Raw genomic sequence first — 21481 nt, forward strand, 5'->3', positions numbered from 1 at the left:
AATGCTTTTTACGCGCTTAGAAGTAGCGACAGACAAATCAACAAACACGAGTATGTGTGGATGTTTGGATGTGTGTATGTATGCATGCATATTTCTATGTAGGGATGTGTGTTTGCACACTCAGAGAGACAAAAGTGATTGCATTCACTATACAACTTCCAAACAACCACTGCTATGCACATAAATACTTAGGTATTATTGTTATATAAAGGGGCAACAACAAAAACATGTCTATACTACAACAAACACGCACACACATACACTTGAATGAAATTGAAAACGCAGAGAGGACCTCAAACTGACTGCAGCAGGACGAACGTACACGCACACATGATGGACGAACTGACTTACCGACCGACCAACCGATCGCTGCACGAAAACCGACAGCCAGAACGTGTTTCCGACAGTGAAAACGTGTTTCCGACAGTCAGAACGTGAATCCGAAAAGCAGCCGAAGCGTCAAACAGTCGTTATTGCTGTTCCGCCGAAACAAGGGAAGCAGCCGACAAACAAAGCAGGCACACAAACACACCAACGCACGCGTTCTATATGAAAATAAAACAAATGAATGACACACACATGCACATACAAGCGCACACATGCACAAACATGTACATACATATGCTTAGTTGGGGGAAAGGGCAAACACAAGCAAACGAACAAACCGTCAGAACGTTGAACCGACTAACGTAGCACACAGCAAACGGCGAAACGGAGCTCTAGCGGCGATGTTGGTGCTTGTCTGTGTTGGTTGTAAGTGACTGCATTTCGTTGTCGATGGTGGCGCTATAGTCTGTATTGCCGCGGCGCTGGCTCTGAACTCCGATTGCCGCGGCGGGTTGTGTTCGCTCATCGAAATGGCAATGTTGGCATTCTTGCTTTGAATGTCAAACAGTGCGGTTGTCTCTTTTCGGTACTCGTAAATTTACACCAGCAAAGCCAGACATACATAAATTAGAATTCCTACTTTCAATAAGCATAAATACCCAAAATTTATTTAAAGTAATCTCAAACGTAACGGCAAATTGATATTTTTTCGAAATATCAAAACTAAAATATACAAAATTCACTAAAAAAAAAATTAAATTTTTTTCGAGCAATTTTGTAGCTTAGTACTTAAAAACGCATTACCGTTGCGTTATTGCTATCTAATTTACTTGTAATTAAAAGTTATTTAAAACGGAATTTTGTAGTTAAACAAAGACTGTTCGAATCGTATAACGATAGCATACTTAGTAAGCGCGCTTAGCATAGTTAGTTTGGAAGTTTCTGGAACACAGTTTGAGAAGCATTTGAAAAAGTTGTAAAGTCGTGCGGTCGTGTGTTTTTGAAACCGTGCTTTTATGTACTTAAGTCAACACGCACAAACGGAGTTACGACACACATACACACACTTAAGGCTCGTGATTATACGAAAGCAAGAGAGTATAATAAATAGCAAAAAAGCAGAAACGAAGCCGCTTCACCACTAGTGCAACAAAAACAACAGCCCAAGGTCATTGCAGAATCTCGAGACGTAAGATTTTCGGATATAATTTAAGTTTCACGGGATCGTGTAACGAGAAGTCGAGATCATGAGTTTCCACAAGAGTGACTCACGCACGCCGCTGGCGCCCACGTCATATACCGTAAGTACTTAGCAATAGTTAACGCGATATCAGCCGTCATATATAGCATATGAGTATATATTTATTTACATTTATATATAAATATATATAATATACTTATAATTCGCAATTGCTGCCTGGAATAATGCACCCGCTGCTGTTTAGCTAAAAGTACCCGGTTCGAAGCGATTTGTTGCGCTTTTTTCAGCATATCGAATTGTCGTTAGTTGTCGGCAGACCAGACTCTTCGTAGTATTGTATGCACTAATGTGTCTAGCGGCATATTGTCTTATGACAATTTCTATGGGTCGGGAAGTAGTGTCGAAATAGGCCCAAAGCAGTTCATTAATTTGAATTCTACTGTTTTCAAGTTTAAATTCTAGTTTGAGCGTTTTCTAATGCCTCACACAGGTTGGGGAGTTGCGTAACCAGAAGTCACTGCCTAGCGCATGAGAGGAGTTGAGGAGTGTGGTGTGCAATTCTATTAATGAAGTTGATTGTAGTGTAGTTGGAATTGTTGTAAATATACAATGTTGTTGTAAATATGCAATGTTGTTGTAAATATACAATGTTTTTGTAAAAATGTGTTCAATTTGCTTTTGATGCATATATTTTGAGTTCAATGGTATTCATTTGTATGAAATTGATTTTGAAAACTGTAATTGAGTGATAGAATGAGGAAGGGAGAGAGGGAGAATGTTGTGAAATTGCGTTGCTTTTAAGGTATTTAATTAATTTAACAGAAAGTTAGGTGTAAATGATGCAACTTTTTATGCAAAGGTTGTCAAAAAAAAATTATTAAAAAAATATTAATATTTTTTCTGAAAATAAATGTTTAATAATTAATTTTTTTTCAACTCTAAAATTATAATATTTACATTTTTCTAATGACAAAACTGCAATTATTGTTTTTAATTGATAAAACAACTAAGAAATGTTTTAAAATTAAAAATGTTTTAAAAAACAATAAACTTTTTTTAACAAATAACTTGCACTATTTTTTTTTTCTCAAGTATTTTAAAAAATATATTTGTTTTGTAAATTAAATACTTAATTCGTTCTTTTTTTTCAAAAAAGTGAAATTTAATTAAAATATTAGAAAATTAATACAATAAAAAATAAAAAAATCCAAGAATAAAAATAAAATTTTATAAACTAAAATTATAATTTTAAATAATTGAAAAATTAATACAAAAACAATAATAATCAATTCAATCAATTAATAAAAAAAATCAACAAACTAAAAAATAAGGTTTTTAAAACTAAAATTAAAATTAAAAAAACAAATATTATTTACTTCAAAAACTGCAACTCAAAACATTAACAATATTTTTACTTTTTAATAATTTAAAATGGAAAAACACAATCTATTAAATAAAATGTAAAAAATAATAATAAATATATATCAAAAATAAAAAAATGTAATACATATGAACAAAAAATATGTTTTTCTATTTTTTATTGTTATTATATTATTATTTTATTATATATATTTTTTAATTTAATTTTTGCTTAATATGCTTAAAAGTAATTTTATTAAACTAAATTGAACAAATCATGTCATAAAAATATAGAAAAACACGAAATAAATTAGCCATTTTTTTGTAAATTGCGTTAAATTTTAGTATGAACTGAAAATAAAATTAATTAATTTTTATTTATTTATATATATTTTATAGTATTAAAATTTATTTTTTTAATTATGTACATCCATATAAATTTTAGTAAAATAAAGTTTTTTAGAAAAACAAAAAAATATTATGAAATATTATTATTTCTTAAAAACTAAAATTTTAAAGAATAATATGAACAAAAGTATTTTTTTGATTACGAAACTTGATTTTACTAAAATTTATGTATATACTAAAATAACTAAAAATCATCAATTTATTTATGATAAATAAAGCACGTTAGTAAGTCAGCATTTAATCTACAAAATTTAATTTTCATAATTAATATTAATTATTTATACGTTTTTTTATTAAAAAATATTTATATTTATAATTTATTTATTTATTTTTTTATTAAAAAAAAAATTATAAAAAATTTGACTAAAAGTCAAGTTGTCAAAAACAAATTTTCTAATTCGAAACTTGATTTTATAAATATTTATGTGTATTGAATTAGTATTTTTAAGAAAATATTTTTTTAATTTTTAACAAATATTATTTTTACAAATATTTTTAACAAATAAAAAAATCAGTAAAAAATAAAATAAAATAAATTAATCTATTAAAAAAATTATAATTTTTTAAATTAAAGAATATTTTAAACAATTTTTTAAAAACTTGTTAATATAAAAAATTAAAAAAAAAAAATAAACAAAAATTTTTTTTAATTAATTACTTTCTTTAAATTATAAATAATTTATTTTTTAAATATTAAATAATGCTTTGCTTTTAATATATTTTAATATTTATAATTTATAAAAAATTACGTGGCTTCATGTAATTAATATAATATTTATCTTTTTAAATTTATTTTTTTTTTCAATTTCAAAAACATTAAATTTTATTTACTTATGTATTATAAATATTTTTACAAAAATTTTGTTTAGCAATTACAATTGTAACTGCTTCGAGCAAATTTCTGAATACTTAATTTAACTAAATCGTAAAATTAGCAACAAATGCGTCATGCTTTATTACCGCTGAGTAACTTAAATTGACAGCATTTATCATTTCCGACTCTTCGTTTCTTTATTTACACTTTATTGTTGTTGTTGCTTTGCTTTTTCACCATCTTATCGCTACTTTCGACGCTTCCGTTTGCATATCAATCTACCGATAGAGTATTGTTTATCTCTAAACATCTATAAATATGTGATTAAATGTGAATATAATACATTTGTTTGCATGTGTGTGTGCTTATTATTAGCCGGGCCTATAATTGGCAAGGTTTGATTGCATGCAGTTTCGTAATAAAAGTAATCACACTTATATGTATATGAGTATATAAGCCGTTACGTTACCGGCGTTGCCGTAGTGATATGCGCGTAATTAATAAACGAATTGGCCATAAAACTACGTTTACACGTAAATATATATATATTTATCTATGTATATGCACATACATACATATGTATGTTTTCAGTGAATGTATTGCGTTTGCTTAGAAAAGCCACCCCTAGCATGCGCTAGCTATTTCGGCTACTAGCACGCCACTAACTCCAGCCAAAAGGCTGTGCATCAAACCCAGCGAACAAAATGCTGCGCCTCCCACCACCCACTTTGCTGCATACATTTGTAAGTGTTGCATGCAATATGCCATCCGTTGCATGTCTTTAGACATATTTACTTCTAGCTTTGCTTATGTGTGTGTTCGTGTTCTATTCATGAGCTGTGTGCAGTAGGGATTTTCGTGGCTACCCACTCAACCATTTGCCCAGCAATTCCTTGTCAACCACCCCCAAAAGCTAATGTCACTCAACTTTGTGGCAACACACGCAACACCAAATGCCGACGGCAGCGACGGCGCCTGCAGATCCACTACGGCCGAGTGTAGCTCTGGCAGTCACCGTGGGTTGAACGAGTACTTTTCGCCCACTCAGCATTTATTTGGCTGATTGCAGATTTATGTGCATTAAAGGCGCTGATTTTTTGTTGATTTGAAAATCTTTTGCTAAATTGAGGAAAATTGCAATTATATTTAATAGAAAATTATATGGATTGGTTATAGGAGCTTATAAAAATGTTGTGTTCTGAAAAATTATCAAAAGATAATGAGCTCAAATGCTGATCTTTGCTTGCTTGGTTAGTTAAAAAGGGAATTTCATGAACGCCGAACCGTGAGCTATCGTATTTAGGCCATTCTTAGGCCCAAAGTGCTCCCGGGAGTTAACCGAATTAAGCCTTATCCAGCAACTCTGTGGATTTGGTACCAAACCTGCTGCTTGTCCACCCTAGCTGCCTAATGTCTCTAAAGTTGGATCATTGGCAGCCGTGAAATATATCACGTCTCATCCGACTAAAAGCTGGGCACTCTTTGAAGATGCGGAAGAGTCTGGGATAGCTTAGAGGAATTGTGTTTCCTGCTGTCGCCTATCGGGCCAACTCATCTGCCTTTTCATTTCCTTCTGTTCCTATATGACTGGGTATGCAGATGTTATTGACTAAGTTATCTGTTAAAAGTCTAGTTATTGTCTGCTTACATAACCCAAAGCCATGCGACTTAGAATTAGACTACGGATAGCCTTAATTGCCGCTTGGCTATCCACTAAAATGTTTATGGATTAGACGGTTAGAGCTGAAACCTACTTGGCGTCTTTTCTTATGCCCACAATTTCGGTCTGAAAGTATGAATTGTAGTCATTTAGTTTGAAGCTGCCATTTGTGTATGCCTTACTATGTAAAAAGCCCGCTCCTGTTCTTGAAACACCCTTTGATCCATTTTTTCACAAAACCTCAATCACAGAACCTTTGGTCTGATCTTCTCTACTGGAGTATGTGAATGATGTGCTTAATTCTTCGTGGGTTTCCTTTTCTCGGTCACATTGCCACCTTAGACGGAGTTCATTAACATGGTGGGGTTTGGTACAATGTTCGTAGTGACGTCTAGTCTGGTTACAATGGTCTAAAATTATGCGCTGGCTGGCCGAAAGTGTTGCTCTTACCTTACTTATGTATATTCAATATACATTTACATATGTATGTTGAGAATAACCAGATCCAGATCCTTTTTGATCTTTGCTCCTTTTATACGAATTTTTAACTTATTTCAGGACTCTAATACGATTTATATCTCTCCTCGGTATTTTTTACAACAACAAAAAAATATCAATTTGGATATTTTTTCAAGTGTTTTACGTGCAATTTAGGATTTTTTCGGGTAATATTTTATTATAAGGCAGCTTATAGGATCTTTAGGCAAACTAAATAAACCTTACTTAGATACAAATAGTACATATGTATATCTACTTCCTAGAGGGTATACTTAAGTAAGTTTATGAGAATGAGATTTTTCTAATATTACATCAAAAACATTATAATGCTCTAAAAATAAAACACTGCAATGCCGATTGCCAAATAATTGCAGGAATTTTTAACCCTTACTATTTAATCGGATTACTTATAGAAATTAATATGTATGAACATATTGTACATATGTATGTTTGTAGATATGTATATAGTATATCAAAATATACTTGTGGCTAAACCGTGTTATGTTTCTCTGACAATAAATTTTTTTTAGGTTAGGTTAGGTTAATCTGGTAGGCCAATGAGCCATTATTTTTTTAAATAACAAGAAGATTTTTAAAATAAAATATAAATTGAAAACTCTAAAATTAATAAAAAATATTAAAAAATCTAAAATTTTGATCAGTTAACTTGATGGTACATACATACAGATGTATATATGTATTTGCTTTCAAAAATTTTTTGTAAAGTTTAGCTTTCATAAATATTTTTTAAAATACCTTTCTACAAATGAATTATTTATTTCACCACTATATATACATATATCCGCATATATCCACGATTTTTTCACATTTTTTCGAATTTTTTCCACTACTACGCTATATTTATTATTTATCTGATATATTTTTTGTCGACTCTTTTTTCGACGCTCACGTTACAGCGTTGATATCGGGGTAAAGCACGTTTTATGCCCGCTTAGACCGCTGAATAGCACACAGTGTGTACCTTAACAGCACTGTGTGTGTGTATGTGTGCGGCACGACATAAAAAAATTCTTCTTGCTTGAAAAAACAGTGGAATTTTCCACTGTGCGCACTCTGCATTCAGTCCGGCGGTTCGTCGCAACACACACCAGTTTCGTTTTGCATTTATGCTATGCAAGACTTCGACATTATTTATTGCTTTGTCTTTCGCCGCCAGCAAATCACAGCAGCGAGAAAGTGACAGAAGAGTATGTGAGCTGCGAGCCGTTCATGAGTGAGGCATGCTACATTCGTCATCGGGTAGTTATGTAGTCACATACTCGCTTGTATACTTTGGCCAACGCATAAACATTCTTCAATTCGATATCTCGTAACACTATATGCCGACTATAAACCAACCATACAACAACAAGTATAAAAATAATTAAACATTAGCCACTGTCGTTTGGCTATCTAATACCCAGTAGACGATGTTGAGCCTCAGTTCTTATTGCTTCTTGTTCTATTTGTAGTTCTTACTGTATGTATATACATATTTACAACAACACAAACATATGTATATAATTTGGCTTTGGGCTACGACTTGACTACCTACCTCGCACTTGGTCAGCATTTTCGAACTGCCAAAGTGCAAAGTAAAGCAAGTAGTCGGTATAGTCTGTATAGTGTATTGTATATCTGTCGGTGTATGTATAGTATATATACAGAAATACCGAATAACACCCATACAAACGCAGAATAACATATACTTTTAACACACGAGTACTTGGTAGAACGATAAAGTGTAACACGATTGTTTGCTTGGTTGCATGGTCGGGTGTTAGGTCGGTCAGTCGGTTATTTGGTCGTTTCAGCGGTCGCTTGGTCGTTTGGTCGCTCGGTTGTTTGGTTGCTTAGTCGCTTCGACTGTAGGTCGTTTCGATTGTTTTGCTGTCTGCTGAGTTGGTCGACTTTAGCGTGCACATTACAGTGCCGCACAGTTGGTTTGTTTGCTCATTTACTCACTACAAATTTTTTCTGTTTCGTTTTTTGTACTTTTAACTCATTTTGCACTACATACATAGTACATACACACACTCATATAGATATGTGTATTTGCATATTTTCTGCCGCGCGTTCTTTTCATTTGCTATTATACTCGTAAAAAATTGCAGGAATTAGTCGAAATTATTTCACCTTTGCATTGTTCGTTTTATACGTATGTATATACATACATACAAACATATGTACGTATGTATGTGCATTTGCCACCAAGTATGGTAGCGCTTGCAGTTTTTGTTCGTTTGCCTTATACGCACATGCTAAAAATGGGCGTTTTGCTTAGTTATAGCTTATTGCATTTTATAATATTCATATTTTTAATATGCAATTGTTTCCGCTATTCGTTGACACGCAAATAATGCACTAATTTTTCTAAAAGTTAAATAAATAGTGGTGCATAACTAGTCACTATTGGTCCAATGCTAAAATTTGAAAATTACCCTTATTTTCGAACGTGCACAATTAGTGAATTATTTGTAAAAATGTACAAATGCAAGTGGTCCGGTAACTAGTTACAAATGGACCAGTGTTTGAATTCGATACTATTACCTCTATTTGCTGAGATGGAAATATTGCATTATTTTGTTTAAAAGTTGAATGGTAAGTGGTTCGTGAACTAGTTACTATTGGTCTAGTGCTGTTATCTATAAATTTTTATCTTTTGCTCTACCATAAATCTACCTACATCTAAATTTTTGATATTTTTAATTTTTCAAAAATTACTATAATATTTAAATTCTAATAAAATTTTTTAAAATTAAAATCTTATTAATTTATCATAAAAACAAACTTTAAAAATAAACGTTTTAGCATTTATTATCTGTAATAAATACTTTCCGCAATATTTAAAATATTTTACTGTTAATTGGCAACTCTGTTGATACAATTTTACAAAGTTAAGATTTTACAAACAAAATTTTGCTAAAATGGTGCAGATTTTTTTGCAAGAATTTAAAAGTAGTGCATTATTTTGTGAGAGTAGATGGCAACTCTGTTCACTATTATGCTCTAAATAAATTAATTTTAATAAAAAATATTGGGTTAAACGTTTATTTCCTTTATATACATATGCATATGATCAAATGTTTATTAAAATATAAGTTATTAATTTTAGTTTGGATTTATATAAAACTTATGTATATGAAATAAAAAAAAAAATTACATTTCTTCCGTTTAAAAACAAATTTAATAAACGCTGGCAACCTTGGATATTTAAATATTTTTTTTTACAGTAGCGAATATTTGTTCTTATTAGCATTTAATATCTCTGATTCGTTCCATTTTACAATAATAAGTAACTTTTTCTGATAATTGGCAACTCTGCTCATAAAATTGAACAAAAAAGTTCTTACATATAACATTTTGTTTGAAATCCTGCATTGTTTTTTAAAGATTTTAGAAGTAGTAAATTTTTTTTGAGATTAAGTGGCAACTCTGTTCATTACTATACTTTAAATCAAATATTTTTTTAACAAAAATTGTTAGTTTCCTTCATTTATATTAGCCGAGGCTTATAAAAATATCGGAGTTATTGCTCTTAGGACTGAATTATACCAAAAAAATCTATAAACATTTAATTGTTCCGTTATACTTGTACACAGGTCAAATTTACCCACAATTTTCTTATTTCAAAACATACATATGCATTAAGATTGTAATATATGTATTTTCTTAGAGCCGTCACACGATCTTCTTTAATTTAGACAAAAATAGTAAATGTGTGTTCTATATAAGTACATATAAACATTTCTTCTATATATACCAAATATAATGTAATATAAACCTATAAACTTTTTCTAATAACTTAAAAATGTGGAAACTCTAAGCTAACTACTATGAATATGGACATGTGCATTTTTCGAATGGCAAGTGTAAATATAGAAAGTCATTAACTCGGGTTTTATGAAGCTATGAAATCATTTTAAGCGATAATTTTTGAAATAATATTTAAATATGGGTATATGTATATATAGTATTTATGCATGTATGTATATGTATGCACTATATGAAACTGTTAGTTTAAATGTAAGAAAAGTTTTCACTGAACTTGCGATATGTAAATTTGCACACATTGTAAGCAGTTTATATGTATGTATGTATGTAGCCTAGGTGTGCTCAAAGGTTAATGCAAACACTGTGCTGCGCAAACTGCGAATTAGTCTGTGATATGCCTATGTACACAAATACTTGCTTATGTAATACATATGTATGTATGATAGGCGTGTGAGTACTCCACGCATCGCATTTTCCTGCTAAAATACTGTTTGCACACCCTATATGAGGTAAACAAAAGGGTTATCGGGAAAGATAATATTAAGTAAGATTTAAAAATAACGGTTAGTATTTGTATGTGTGTGGGTATAATATTTAGGTATATTTTTATATAATATTTTTGTTGGCAGTCTCGTAAAAAAATCGTTTATTGAACAAATAGTGGAAAATAAGTAACATACATATAAAAATAATAATAATAATAATAATTACAATAAAAAAATGTAATAAAAAAATAATAAAATCATAAAATATACTTGTATAATAATATTAAAAAAATAATGTTAATTAAATAATAATGATAATACTAATCACAATATTTAATATGTAATAATATTACCGATTTGTAATAATAAAAATAAAATATGAATAATGCAAATAATAACAATAACAAAAATTATAAAAATAAAAATGAGTTAATGAAGATACATATATGATATTCCGAAATAAATTTAAAAATAGCATTTTTTTAATATTAAAAATGCCTTAATTAATATGCTAAAAAATAAAAAAAAAATAATAATGATAAAAAAAGTGAAACACTAACGAAAATAATTGAATAATTAAAAAAAAGCAACAAAAATATTTTTAAAAATTTTGCGAAAAAATATTAATTCGCAATTTTTTCTTTTATTTTGAGCTCTTGCTGAATGGAATTAAAAATCATTATTTTGCAGATAAAGGGTGTCCCAAAATTAACGCAAATTTTAAATTTGTCGCCATTTCAATTAATCTTCACAGTTGTCGTACTTAATACACTATTCGACTATATTTTGTATGGAATTTTGGAACTGCGGTCGCCAAGTTTTCATATTTTTGAAATAGTGTTCAATAATGAATACACGTTGTTCTATCGTGTAATGCGCCATTTTTTATAAGCCTAAACTGTCAGCTAGCGATTTTTTTTGAGGGTTTACAGTACTTCACTACATGCAGAAACGACTGCAATTTTAAATCTTGCGTTAGTTTTGGAACACCCTTTATTTATTAGTAACGCATAATTTTATTTTTTTATTCATATTTTTTTTCTTAATTTATATTTTTTAAATGTTTTTTTTTAATGGGTCTTGTGGCTCATGATTTAATTTTTTATTCACAATTTTTTATATATGTACATATATAATTTTTTAAATGTTTTTATGCATCTATGACATTATTGTTTTTCCTTATTCATAACTGTTTTTTCATAATACATAAGTTTTTATGTAATTTATATTTTTTTGAATATTTTTTTAGGGTCATGTGACTCATATTTTTTTCATAATTCATAATTTTTTACATAATTCACATTTTGTTATTTTTTTTTATTTAACGTTAGTAGTCATATATTTTATCTATATATAACTAATATTTGTTTGGTTTGGACTGTAATAAAAAGCTTCGGTAGTTACCCCAAAGTCAAGTTCTTAACAGAATAGTTGTATTTTTTTATGAAAACATGTGAAAACAGTTAAAACGGCATTTTTTATTATTGAGAATTTGAGATAAGTGCATAATAAAATTAATAGGAAAAGTCACAGGCCACATGGGATATTTAATTTTTTCTGGAATTGCTCGTGCGTCAAGCTTCACACTGTATTAACTGGAATTATATGTTAAACATTTTGTTAATTAATTTTCTAAAGATATTTTTTTCTTATTAAATATTAGATTATTATTTTTAATGATTTTTTTTAATTTTTGAATATTTAAAATTTTTTTATTTTTAATTAACAATTTTTTTAATGAATTAATAATTTTTCTAAATTTAATTAATTTTTTATTCATAATATATATTGATTTTAAAAATTCTGTTAAATTAAATTCTAATTAAAATTTTTTCTTATTAAATGTTAGATTTTTATTTTTAATGATTTTATTTTAATTTTTGAATATTTAAAATTTTTTTATTTATTAATTTTTTATTTTTTAATTAACTAATTTAATTTTTATTAATTTAATTAACTAATTTTTTATATATTGATTTTTTATTCATAATAATATATTTTGATTTTAACAATTTTGTTAATTAAGATGCTAATTAATTTTTTTCCTATTAAATATTCGATTATTATTTTTATTGATTTTATTTTAATTTTTGAATATAAAATTTATTTAGTGTATATATTTTTTTATTTATTAATTTAATTAATGAATTTTTTTAAATTATTATAATTTTTTATTTATCATATTTGCGCTATTTGAATTTTTTGTAATGCACAAAACCGCTTCATTTCTTCATTGTCGAGCGTGAAGACTAAATTTTGCCAAAAATTTTAAAATTTAACATTGCTATCGCTATAGTATATAATTACATAACGAAATCAATTATCAATGTCCCGTGTCTTTGTAAAATAATACACATACATATCTACATATGTATATATATAATATATTGTATATTGCATACAAATACTCCAATCCACAATAATTCTGTTGATAACATGCTCCAATTTATGCGAATTCCCTATAAATAAATAAATATGTAAATATATATGTTGTATGCAGTTAAGTAGGTAGAGGAATCAATAACACATTTAAATTGTCATCGTTGCTAAATAAAAAGGTGCTCAATTTCCAGCACTGATATGTGAACTCATTTCACCTATAAATAATAGATATGTACATATGTAGTCGCCAGCATAGACGATAATAATTGGCTATGTGAATACCCTGCGTCGAGTTTTATCCATACAAGCTAGTAGCATTTTTCACTACAATACGTCATATGGAGAGTTTGAGCAGAAATTAACCAGTTTTATACTTGTGTGAAACAGTTACACAGCGATCTCGATCAACTATTATTTATTATCTGGAATAATTTAATTTGGGAAAAAATTTTAATTTTTCTTGTAGCTAAGCTTGGTTCAAAACCAAATTTCCAAAACAATATATATATAGATTATTGTCGTAGCTAAGCTAGGTTCAGAACCAAATTTCCAAAAAAATGCGAATATGTGTAGTAAGTCTAAATATTCTCTGACTAATTAAATTTCAGTCAGGTAGTTCTATGTCTGGAGTGTCAATTTGAAGTCAGAGGATATTGAAAAAATGCCATTGATTACTTTTTTTACTTGACTTTGAATGCTTTTCTAACAAAGTAATGGCTTTGAGTGCTCTCAAAACTGTCATAAGAACGAAAAAGACTTGTCACAAGCCTATAAAGGGCTGTCAAATATAAAAAATATAAGCAAGTAAAGTGGAGTTGTTACGAGCCCAATAATTATATTTTTTAATCTATTTTAGTTAATCTCTGGCATTTATCGATGTTAAGTACTTATTGAGAGACCCTCCCATTAAACGCTTTTCTCGTTTTCTATGAAAAGGAACATTTTCGAAAACTATTGCCAATTGCCAATACTTTCTACTGGGTGGTTGCAGAGCATCCCTAAACGGGTACTTATGGTATACGTATCAGATTACATCCATTCTAAATTTATGGTTATTTAAACTTCTCTCTATCGGCATTCGCACTTTTTTGAATGATATTCTGTTTCATTTCCTTCATCATCAAAATATGATGAAGCCTTAAAAACAACTATTGTATTCATGCTTGTTGCCATGAGCTAAAAATCAGGTTAGACGTTTGAAGTACTCTATAATCCATACAATTCGGTAGCCATAGTACTCAGCCTAAAGTAGCACTTATAAACAAAAACAATGTACTCAATAATTATGTCTAGGCACTTAAAATCGACTCAAAGTATTTTCCCATGAATTCATAGACTTCATATTAATGCAAATTGCATCATCTTGTTTTTAAGCCCTTAAAAATATTTAATAGAAAATACATTTGTAAGTAGATAGCAAACAATAGTAATTTGTTTACAAAATATTATAATAGAATGTAAAAACATTGTAATCTAGTCCAGACAGGCTTTTGGAATGGAAATTTTTACTAAACAGTTGAGTTTTATATTTTTATACCTTGAAGAGGGTATATTAAGTTTCCACGAAGTCTGTAACAACCAGAGGGAAACGTCGGAGACCTTACAAAATATAATAAATAATCTGTCTGACGAGTTGAGTCGATTTAGTCATATCGTTTTAAAACTTTGCATACGTCATTTTTTCCCTAAAAAGCTGCTTATCGGAATCGCTGATATCAGAATGTTATAGAATATATACGACCACATTTAAGGGGTTAAATGGGTTTCCTCGGGTAAGAAACAGCCTTTTTTAAACAATTTTCTTCTCATATAAAAAACGAAATATTTTTTTAGAATTTTTTATTGTTACAAACATACACTATTAACAAAGAAATTCTGAAAATTTTCTAAAACAATATTTTAAAGACGAAAAGCGACGCCATTTCCGGGGACCCCTCGAAAGAAAGATGCGCCCGCGTTGGCAGAATAACTCCTTACAGGATCATCTTAAGTGAAAAATACTGGTTTTAGTTAAAACCTTAACTTAGAACTTGAATGAACGAGAAAAAAACTAAAAATTGGATTTTGGCAGACATTTTTACAAACAATGAAAATTTCTCGACATTTTTTTTCAAATATGTGGTTGTAATCGAAAAAAAAATCTTCATCCAGGCTCTTAAGATTTGTATCTTAAAGACCTGTGTAAAATTTCACGAAGATCGGTTGAGTAGTTCTCGAGAAATCTTGCCAACCGACTTCAAAGACATAGTTTCGAGAAAAAGACGGCGCACTTAGCCTAGCGAGCCTCGAGCGCACAAGTTCTAAAGGCTGTATCTCCGAAACTATTACTCGAATCAACTTGAAAATTTAGGACAATATTCCAGAGGGTTTGTATAATTTACGATAAAAAATTCGATTTTTGGAACCCGTAACATGGGTTCCCCTTCAGCTCTTGTATAGAAAATCTTTTTACTTGAGCAAATATTTCATGAACATATCACATGTATATTACCAAGTCGGACTACTATCAATCAAAATAAAGTTGCATTTTTTACCAATTTTTTTTTGTTTTTTTTTTCAAAATATTTGAAAAAATATTATTTTAATAAATTTTGAATAAATAAATATTTTGAATTTGTAATAATTACTTAATAGGTGGCATCACTACCTCAAAGTAAATACTTCACAGTTATTGTAGAACTTAAAGACATAAATTAAGAACTACCTACAAGGTCTTTCCAGGAACCATTGATTCATTGCGATTTTTTATATCATTACATGTACATATGTACATTATATGTACATATATATTTTTCACGTGCCAGGCGACTCTCTTCACGAGTGCAACTCCACTCAAATGACCATGCAAATAAATACATAACCACATAAGTAAGCACGACAGTAAAACATATGGAGCTTAAGTACTGGTGTACGAAAGTAAACAAACTATGTACTATGTATTTATATATATGAATAAAAACATATGTATATACTTGTTTACGTACCCCTTAGTTTGTGTGCTCAGCTTTCGATTTTCCTGTTTATTTTTGTTACACATATTATGCATTTTGCCCCACTGTAGGACAATTGCAGCGATGCACCGTTATATGCACTGCCAATTGATGGTCGTTATCTAGCGGCGTCACATCGCACGGCGGCAATCAGTGCAATATCGCGTGGTAACCTACATTCGCCCACGCACTGACACACATATTTATAAACCTATGTAACCTCATATATTCTTATATAAATATATGTATGTATACCTGATGAGCTATAAAAGTCAATATGTACATACATACAAGTATGTATGTATATTCATGGGTACGCCTTTAAAGTGCCTGTTATAATTTATAATAAAAAGGCGTCGAAATTGGATTGGCGCAGATTTCGCTTCCGTTATGTGTTTTTTGCGTGTGGCACGAGGTTCAGGCTCGTATATCTGCTCGTGCATCAACCTATCAATTTGCAGAGTGCACTTTGCATACGTCAATATGCAGCTGACACGCTTATTACTAATGATGTCTTGTTTGTAGTACTAGCTTACGTACATACTTAAAGGGATTTCATCATATTTTAAAGTGTTATAGCACAACCGGCGTTTATACTTATATACATACATATGCATATTTTTGCCGTTAATGTAATTTTAAATAATTTTTCAGACTTTTTTTAAATTTTTATATCTACTTACATATATCTATAGTATATTTAGTACTACGCGAAGTCTTTGAGCTTGAGCAGACCGGTACTATGCTTCTCTTCGGGATAACCAAACAGTTATTTTTGAAACCTAATTGGGCTTAAAAGCGATCCAGCATTCAGAATAGTCCATATGAAGATCTCTCAATCTCTTTCAATACTTAATATTTTAAAAATTAAGGAATATCATCTGTTGACTTTGCAGGAACTAAAACCTTACTTTCGGTTTTTGACTCTATCATATAAAAGAATGACACTTTAAGGGGTTGGAATAATTAGTGAATTCTTCGAGTATAAGTACATGATGGCCTAAGCTATCTCTAAAGTGACTAATTGATATTGCCGAGAAAATTGATAACATATTTTCGCGAACTTGGTTCTTAAAAGTTCGATTATGGAATCGTTTGTTAGCTGTGGAAATTGAAGATCTTCTAAACATGTTTAATGCCGCTGTAATACTCACTAAGCCAATGTGATTGATATCACTTAAAAATAATGCTATATAAAAAAATATAAAAATTGAATCCCGATCTTTTTCGGGATTGTTACTATTTAATCCCGAAATTTCGGTATCCCGAAAAAATGTTTAGAAACTAAATACCATGTTTTACAAAATAAAACCTGAAATTTCGGGATCCCGAAAAATGTTTGGTTACTAAAAACATGTTTTTTAAATTAAAATCTGAAACTTCGGTATCCCGAAAAAAAGCTTGAATACTAAATAATATGATTTATAATTTAATTTCCGAATGTTCGGGATCCTGAAAAAGTTTTTAGGAACTACCATAAATATCTTGCTTTATAAATTAAATCTCGATTGGGATCCCGAAAACTTTTTTAGTTAAACCCTATTATTTTAAAATACATACATACATGCTATACAGACATAAATACATTTCAATGACATTTACATAACTTAGCGCTAAATAATGAATACACTTAATAAGATTGCATTTCCCGAACAAATAGTACTAATTGAGTCATAAGAGCCAATATTTATACAAATGATTCCCTCATGAATCGAATAAATAAACAAATTTATAGAAACGATAGCTCACCCAGGGAAACAGCTTGTCAACATACTAAAATGATTATAAACTGACTTTTATTTTTATATAATCCATATACATACAAGTGTATATATGTATATGCATGTATCTATTTTTTAAGAATTTAACTTAAATTAGCCTTTGATAATTACAGCAAACAATTACTAAACCTCATAGAAAAGCTGATGAGCGAAAAGTATGATAAGACGAAGATAAATAAATAATTAAAATAAAAAAAAATGCAACCTTGAATAATGTAGAATTTTCAGAGTTGATTGTAATATAAAAAAATATACATTTTTATTTTAATTTTTTTTTTTTTTATTTTTGTAAATGAGTACTTACATTGTTAATTCCTCTGCCAGTCAGCTTAGATAATTTATGAATGCCTTCTATTAGCAACCAGAAAATTTCAGTTTGAGTTCAATAAGGTTCTTTTGATTAATAATGCGCTAGACATATGACTAAAGTATACTTTAAGCCAATAAGCTATAGTCTGTCTGTTGATTTGCTGTTAAGTGTGACATTTTTGGTCTTGAGAAAGTCATTTAAGGTTAAATGGACATAAAGTTGACGACGAAAGCATTTTTTTTTATAAAATATTGAAAAGAAAATTCTAAAAAATGATGAAATCGTAAAATCATAAATTTTTACACTTGTTTAAAAAAAATGTTGTTGTATTACATGCAAAAAACAGTTTACGCAATTACAATTCCCGGCGCTATGTTTTCGGTTCGTTTTAACTTATAATTTTATGCGACTACATGAAACCCCTAGTTCTCTAACAGTGGCTGAAAACTTCTTATACTAAAGAAGATCCCGAAAAATCTCATTTACAAGACTTTTCTAGATACAAAATATTAGCAAATTCAATGCAAAAATGCTTTGACAAAAAGAGTTCTTAATTTAGTAGTTCTAAAGTTAGAACATATTGATTAGGAACTGGAAAAATATAGAAAAAGTCTGAATATTTAGTATGTTTTTAAAATATTACATAAATATATATAAAATATAGTTTTTGTACCGACAGACGTACTGTTCAACATAAATAAAGCAGAATTAATTAAATAACATTTTGGAAGAGGTTTTTAAGATTTTATTATGCTTAATTGGCAAGAATAATTACAAAATGTTTGTGATGATTCTTTGCGACCTCGTCGTCTTCAGTCGTCTTTTCTCTAATTTCTATTTCTCAGTTTTTTCCAGATTTTATTATTCCCAATTAGCAAGAAAAATAAAAAAATATCTTGACGATGATTCTATAAAGTGGTAAATAAGAGAGGACGACTCTCTATCGTCTTCGATTTTCGCCATTTCTCTACTTTTCACAGTTTTCTTAAGACATTCTATTTTTCGTTGAAAAATCTGTCTATAGAAGAATAAAGAAGTAATCCAAGTTGAAATTAAAAGAAAAGAATACATATTGGTTGTCGATATTATGAATAATTTTATTTGCTCCTTCTTTTCAACCATTTAGTAGATTAGTAATTATGATATTATGCCATCTTTTCAAATTATACCAGTTCAATGTTTTATTCGCTTCACTATTAGTTATATACTTGAAGATTTTCGTATAATTGCTGCCAACAATTCTCAAATCAACCACAGCTGAGATCTTGTCTCTTTATCTACAAAACTTTAAGGGAATTTCAACCAAGTTTTTGCCATTCCGTAACAAAAACCGGCATAATAATAACATAACCACAATTACTATAGATAAGATTTGATCTGGAGACCACCCATTATGTTATTAACTCAATTAGTTACCATTTGAGTTATGAAAAGATTTCAGGCAGCTTTTTAAGACATATTTTCCACTCAAATTTCGTGGACAACAAAAAACAAGAAACATATTGGTTTTACACAAGAGACCCTATATAAAATAGTAAACACATAATAGTGTATAGTTTAGAATAAATGCAGCTAACAAACTGTTTTCGAACCGTAGTACACTGAAAACAACAGTGCAGTAATGAATAGGTTGAAATTACATTCTTGTTTTTTATTGTCCCTCGTTCGCATTTGCCGAGTCCATTGTGAGAACAGTTTAATTGCAATTAATCTATTGTCTAGTCAAAACCTGTTGCAACCAGCTGTATCATCATATGACTACCTCATCCTCACTTATGTAAGCGCCTTCCGGCATGCCACCGCGCTCACTCTCTCTTACACCTTTCTAACCTACAACTCTCTATCGTTCAAACTAACGGACTTCAAATCTAATTAATTCGTATCGTGTTTCTTGAGTCAACAAATACACAATACACCTTTCAATTCCATGTACTGTTTTCAACACTTTTTTTCACCTTTTCGCATATGTATATAAAGTTACATGTAAATATGTACATACCTATTTGGGAGCTGGTGTAGGTAGTCAGCGCTGAACTTTTGTTTATTTAGCTGAAAAGTGTGCAGTTCATTAGTTTCTTAAGTTTTGCATTTTAATGCGAATTTTGTCGGCGTTTTTTTCTTCTGTTCTTTTTTTTGCAATTTTTTTCCCATATTTTTGCTTTTGCTGTAAGGTGAGCAGCTCGTGATAAAGTTTAGTTGCGACGTAAGTAGTTTCGGCAGCGCAATTACTCTTTTCCTTACCTATTTTACATACTTATATGGGTATGTGTATGTGAAAGTGAATATATATACATATGTATATGTATGGTATATATATCTACATACATATGTATGTATACTAGTTTGCATTTCAATACATTGATGCGCATTTTTATGGACTTTTTGTAGCCGCACCATGTTTGGCTTTGGCAAGATGCACGATTAGTAGATCATTAAAATGCTGTAAAATTGATTTTAATAGCGGTATTTTCACATAAGGCATATAAAGTGTTCTCAATGAGTGTGCAAACTAACTTTCGTTTGTGGAAAATTTTTTGAAAAATGCTTGAAAGCGAAAGCATATTTAAATAAATAGTTTTTGTTTTAATGGACGAAAAGAAATTTTGGTGGAACCTTTTGAGATTATTTTAAATATTAAAGAAAAAGAAACAGTTTAAGTATAAAAATAAGAAATGTAAATATAAGAAAATATGTAATAGGTATATTAAAATTTATAAGAAAAAAAATTTACATAAGTAGTAAAGTAATTAAACGAATATTAATTAAGTATATTGTATAAAATTTAAAATCCAAAATTAAAGAATACTACGATTTTTCTACGAATAGCGGTTTGCTTTCACCCGGTTTTGAGCCTCTTTTTCGCTCATACAAACTTCACGTGATCCCCACTCTGAGGCTATTTACCAAAAATATCCGAAACATTATGTGGAAAGTTTAAAGGGTTACATGGTTTTCGGATAAAAAACAGCATTTTTTCAACAATTTTTGTCTCATATAAAAATTAAAGATGTTATTCGAATTTTTTAAGTTTACAAACATACCCTATTAACAAACAAATTCTGAAATTTTTGGAAAAAAATATTTTAACTCGGCCATTGCGACGCCATTTCCGGCGACCCTTTGGAAAAAAGATGCGCCCGCGAAGGCAGGATGACTCCTTACGGGATCATCGAAAGTCAAAAAAGTAAATGTTTTAGTTAGGACCTTAACTTAGAAAATGGACGAAGAAAAAAACTGAAAAATGGACTTTTAGGAGGCATTTTTACAAAAAAAAGAAAACTTCTCGACTTTTTTTTTTTAATAATTGTAATCGAAAAAAATCCTTCGGCCAAGTCTTTAAGAATTGTAACTCAAAGACCTGTGTAAAATTTCACGAAGATCGGTTCTTAAGGCTGTATCTCCGAAACTAGTTATTACTTGAAAGTTTAGAATAATATTCTAGAGGTGTTTTAGAATTTAATAAGACAATAAAAAAGATCGATCTTTTGAAAC

At 29.5% G+C, this 21481-nt stretch overlaps 1 protein-coding gene across 3 annotated transcripts in view; it reads left to right on the top strand.

The window, feature by feature from the left end:
• Positions 1 to 21481, top strand: part of LOC126761201 (proton-coupled amino acid transporter-like protein CG1139) — an 82437-nt gene that overhangs the window by 40102 nt on the left and 20854 nt on the right. The window contains exon 1 of one of the 3 annotated variants that reach the window (XM_050477180.1): positions 863 to 1628. The exons of the other annotated variants lie outside the window; for them this stretch is intronic. Coding sequence (XP_050333137.1) covers positions 1575 to 1628 — 54 coding nt within the window. The 5' untranslated portion in view covers positions 863 to 1574. Of the gene's footprint in view, positions 1 to 862; positions 1629 to 21481 lie in introns of those variants that run through there. 3 annotated transcript variants of the gene reach the window in all.

This window comes from Bactrocera neohumeralis, chromosome 6, assembly GCF_024586455.1.
Source record: "Bactrocera neohumeralis isolate Rockhampton chromosome 6, APGP_CSIRO_Bneo_wtdbg2-racon-allhic-juicebox.fasta_v2, whole genome shotgun sequence".
Lineage (NCBI taxonomy): Eukaryota > Metazoa > Arthropoda > Insecta > Diptera > Tephritidae > Bactrocera > Bactrocera neohumeralis.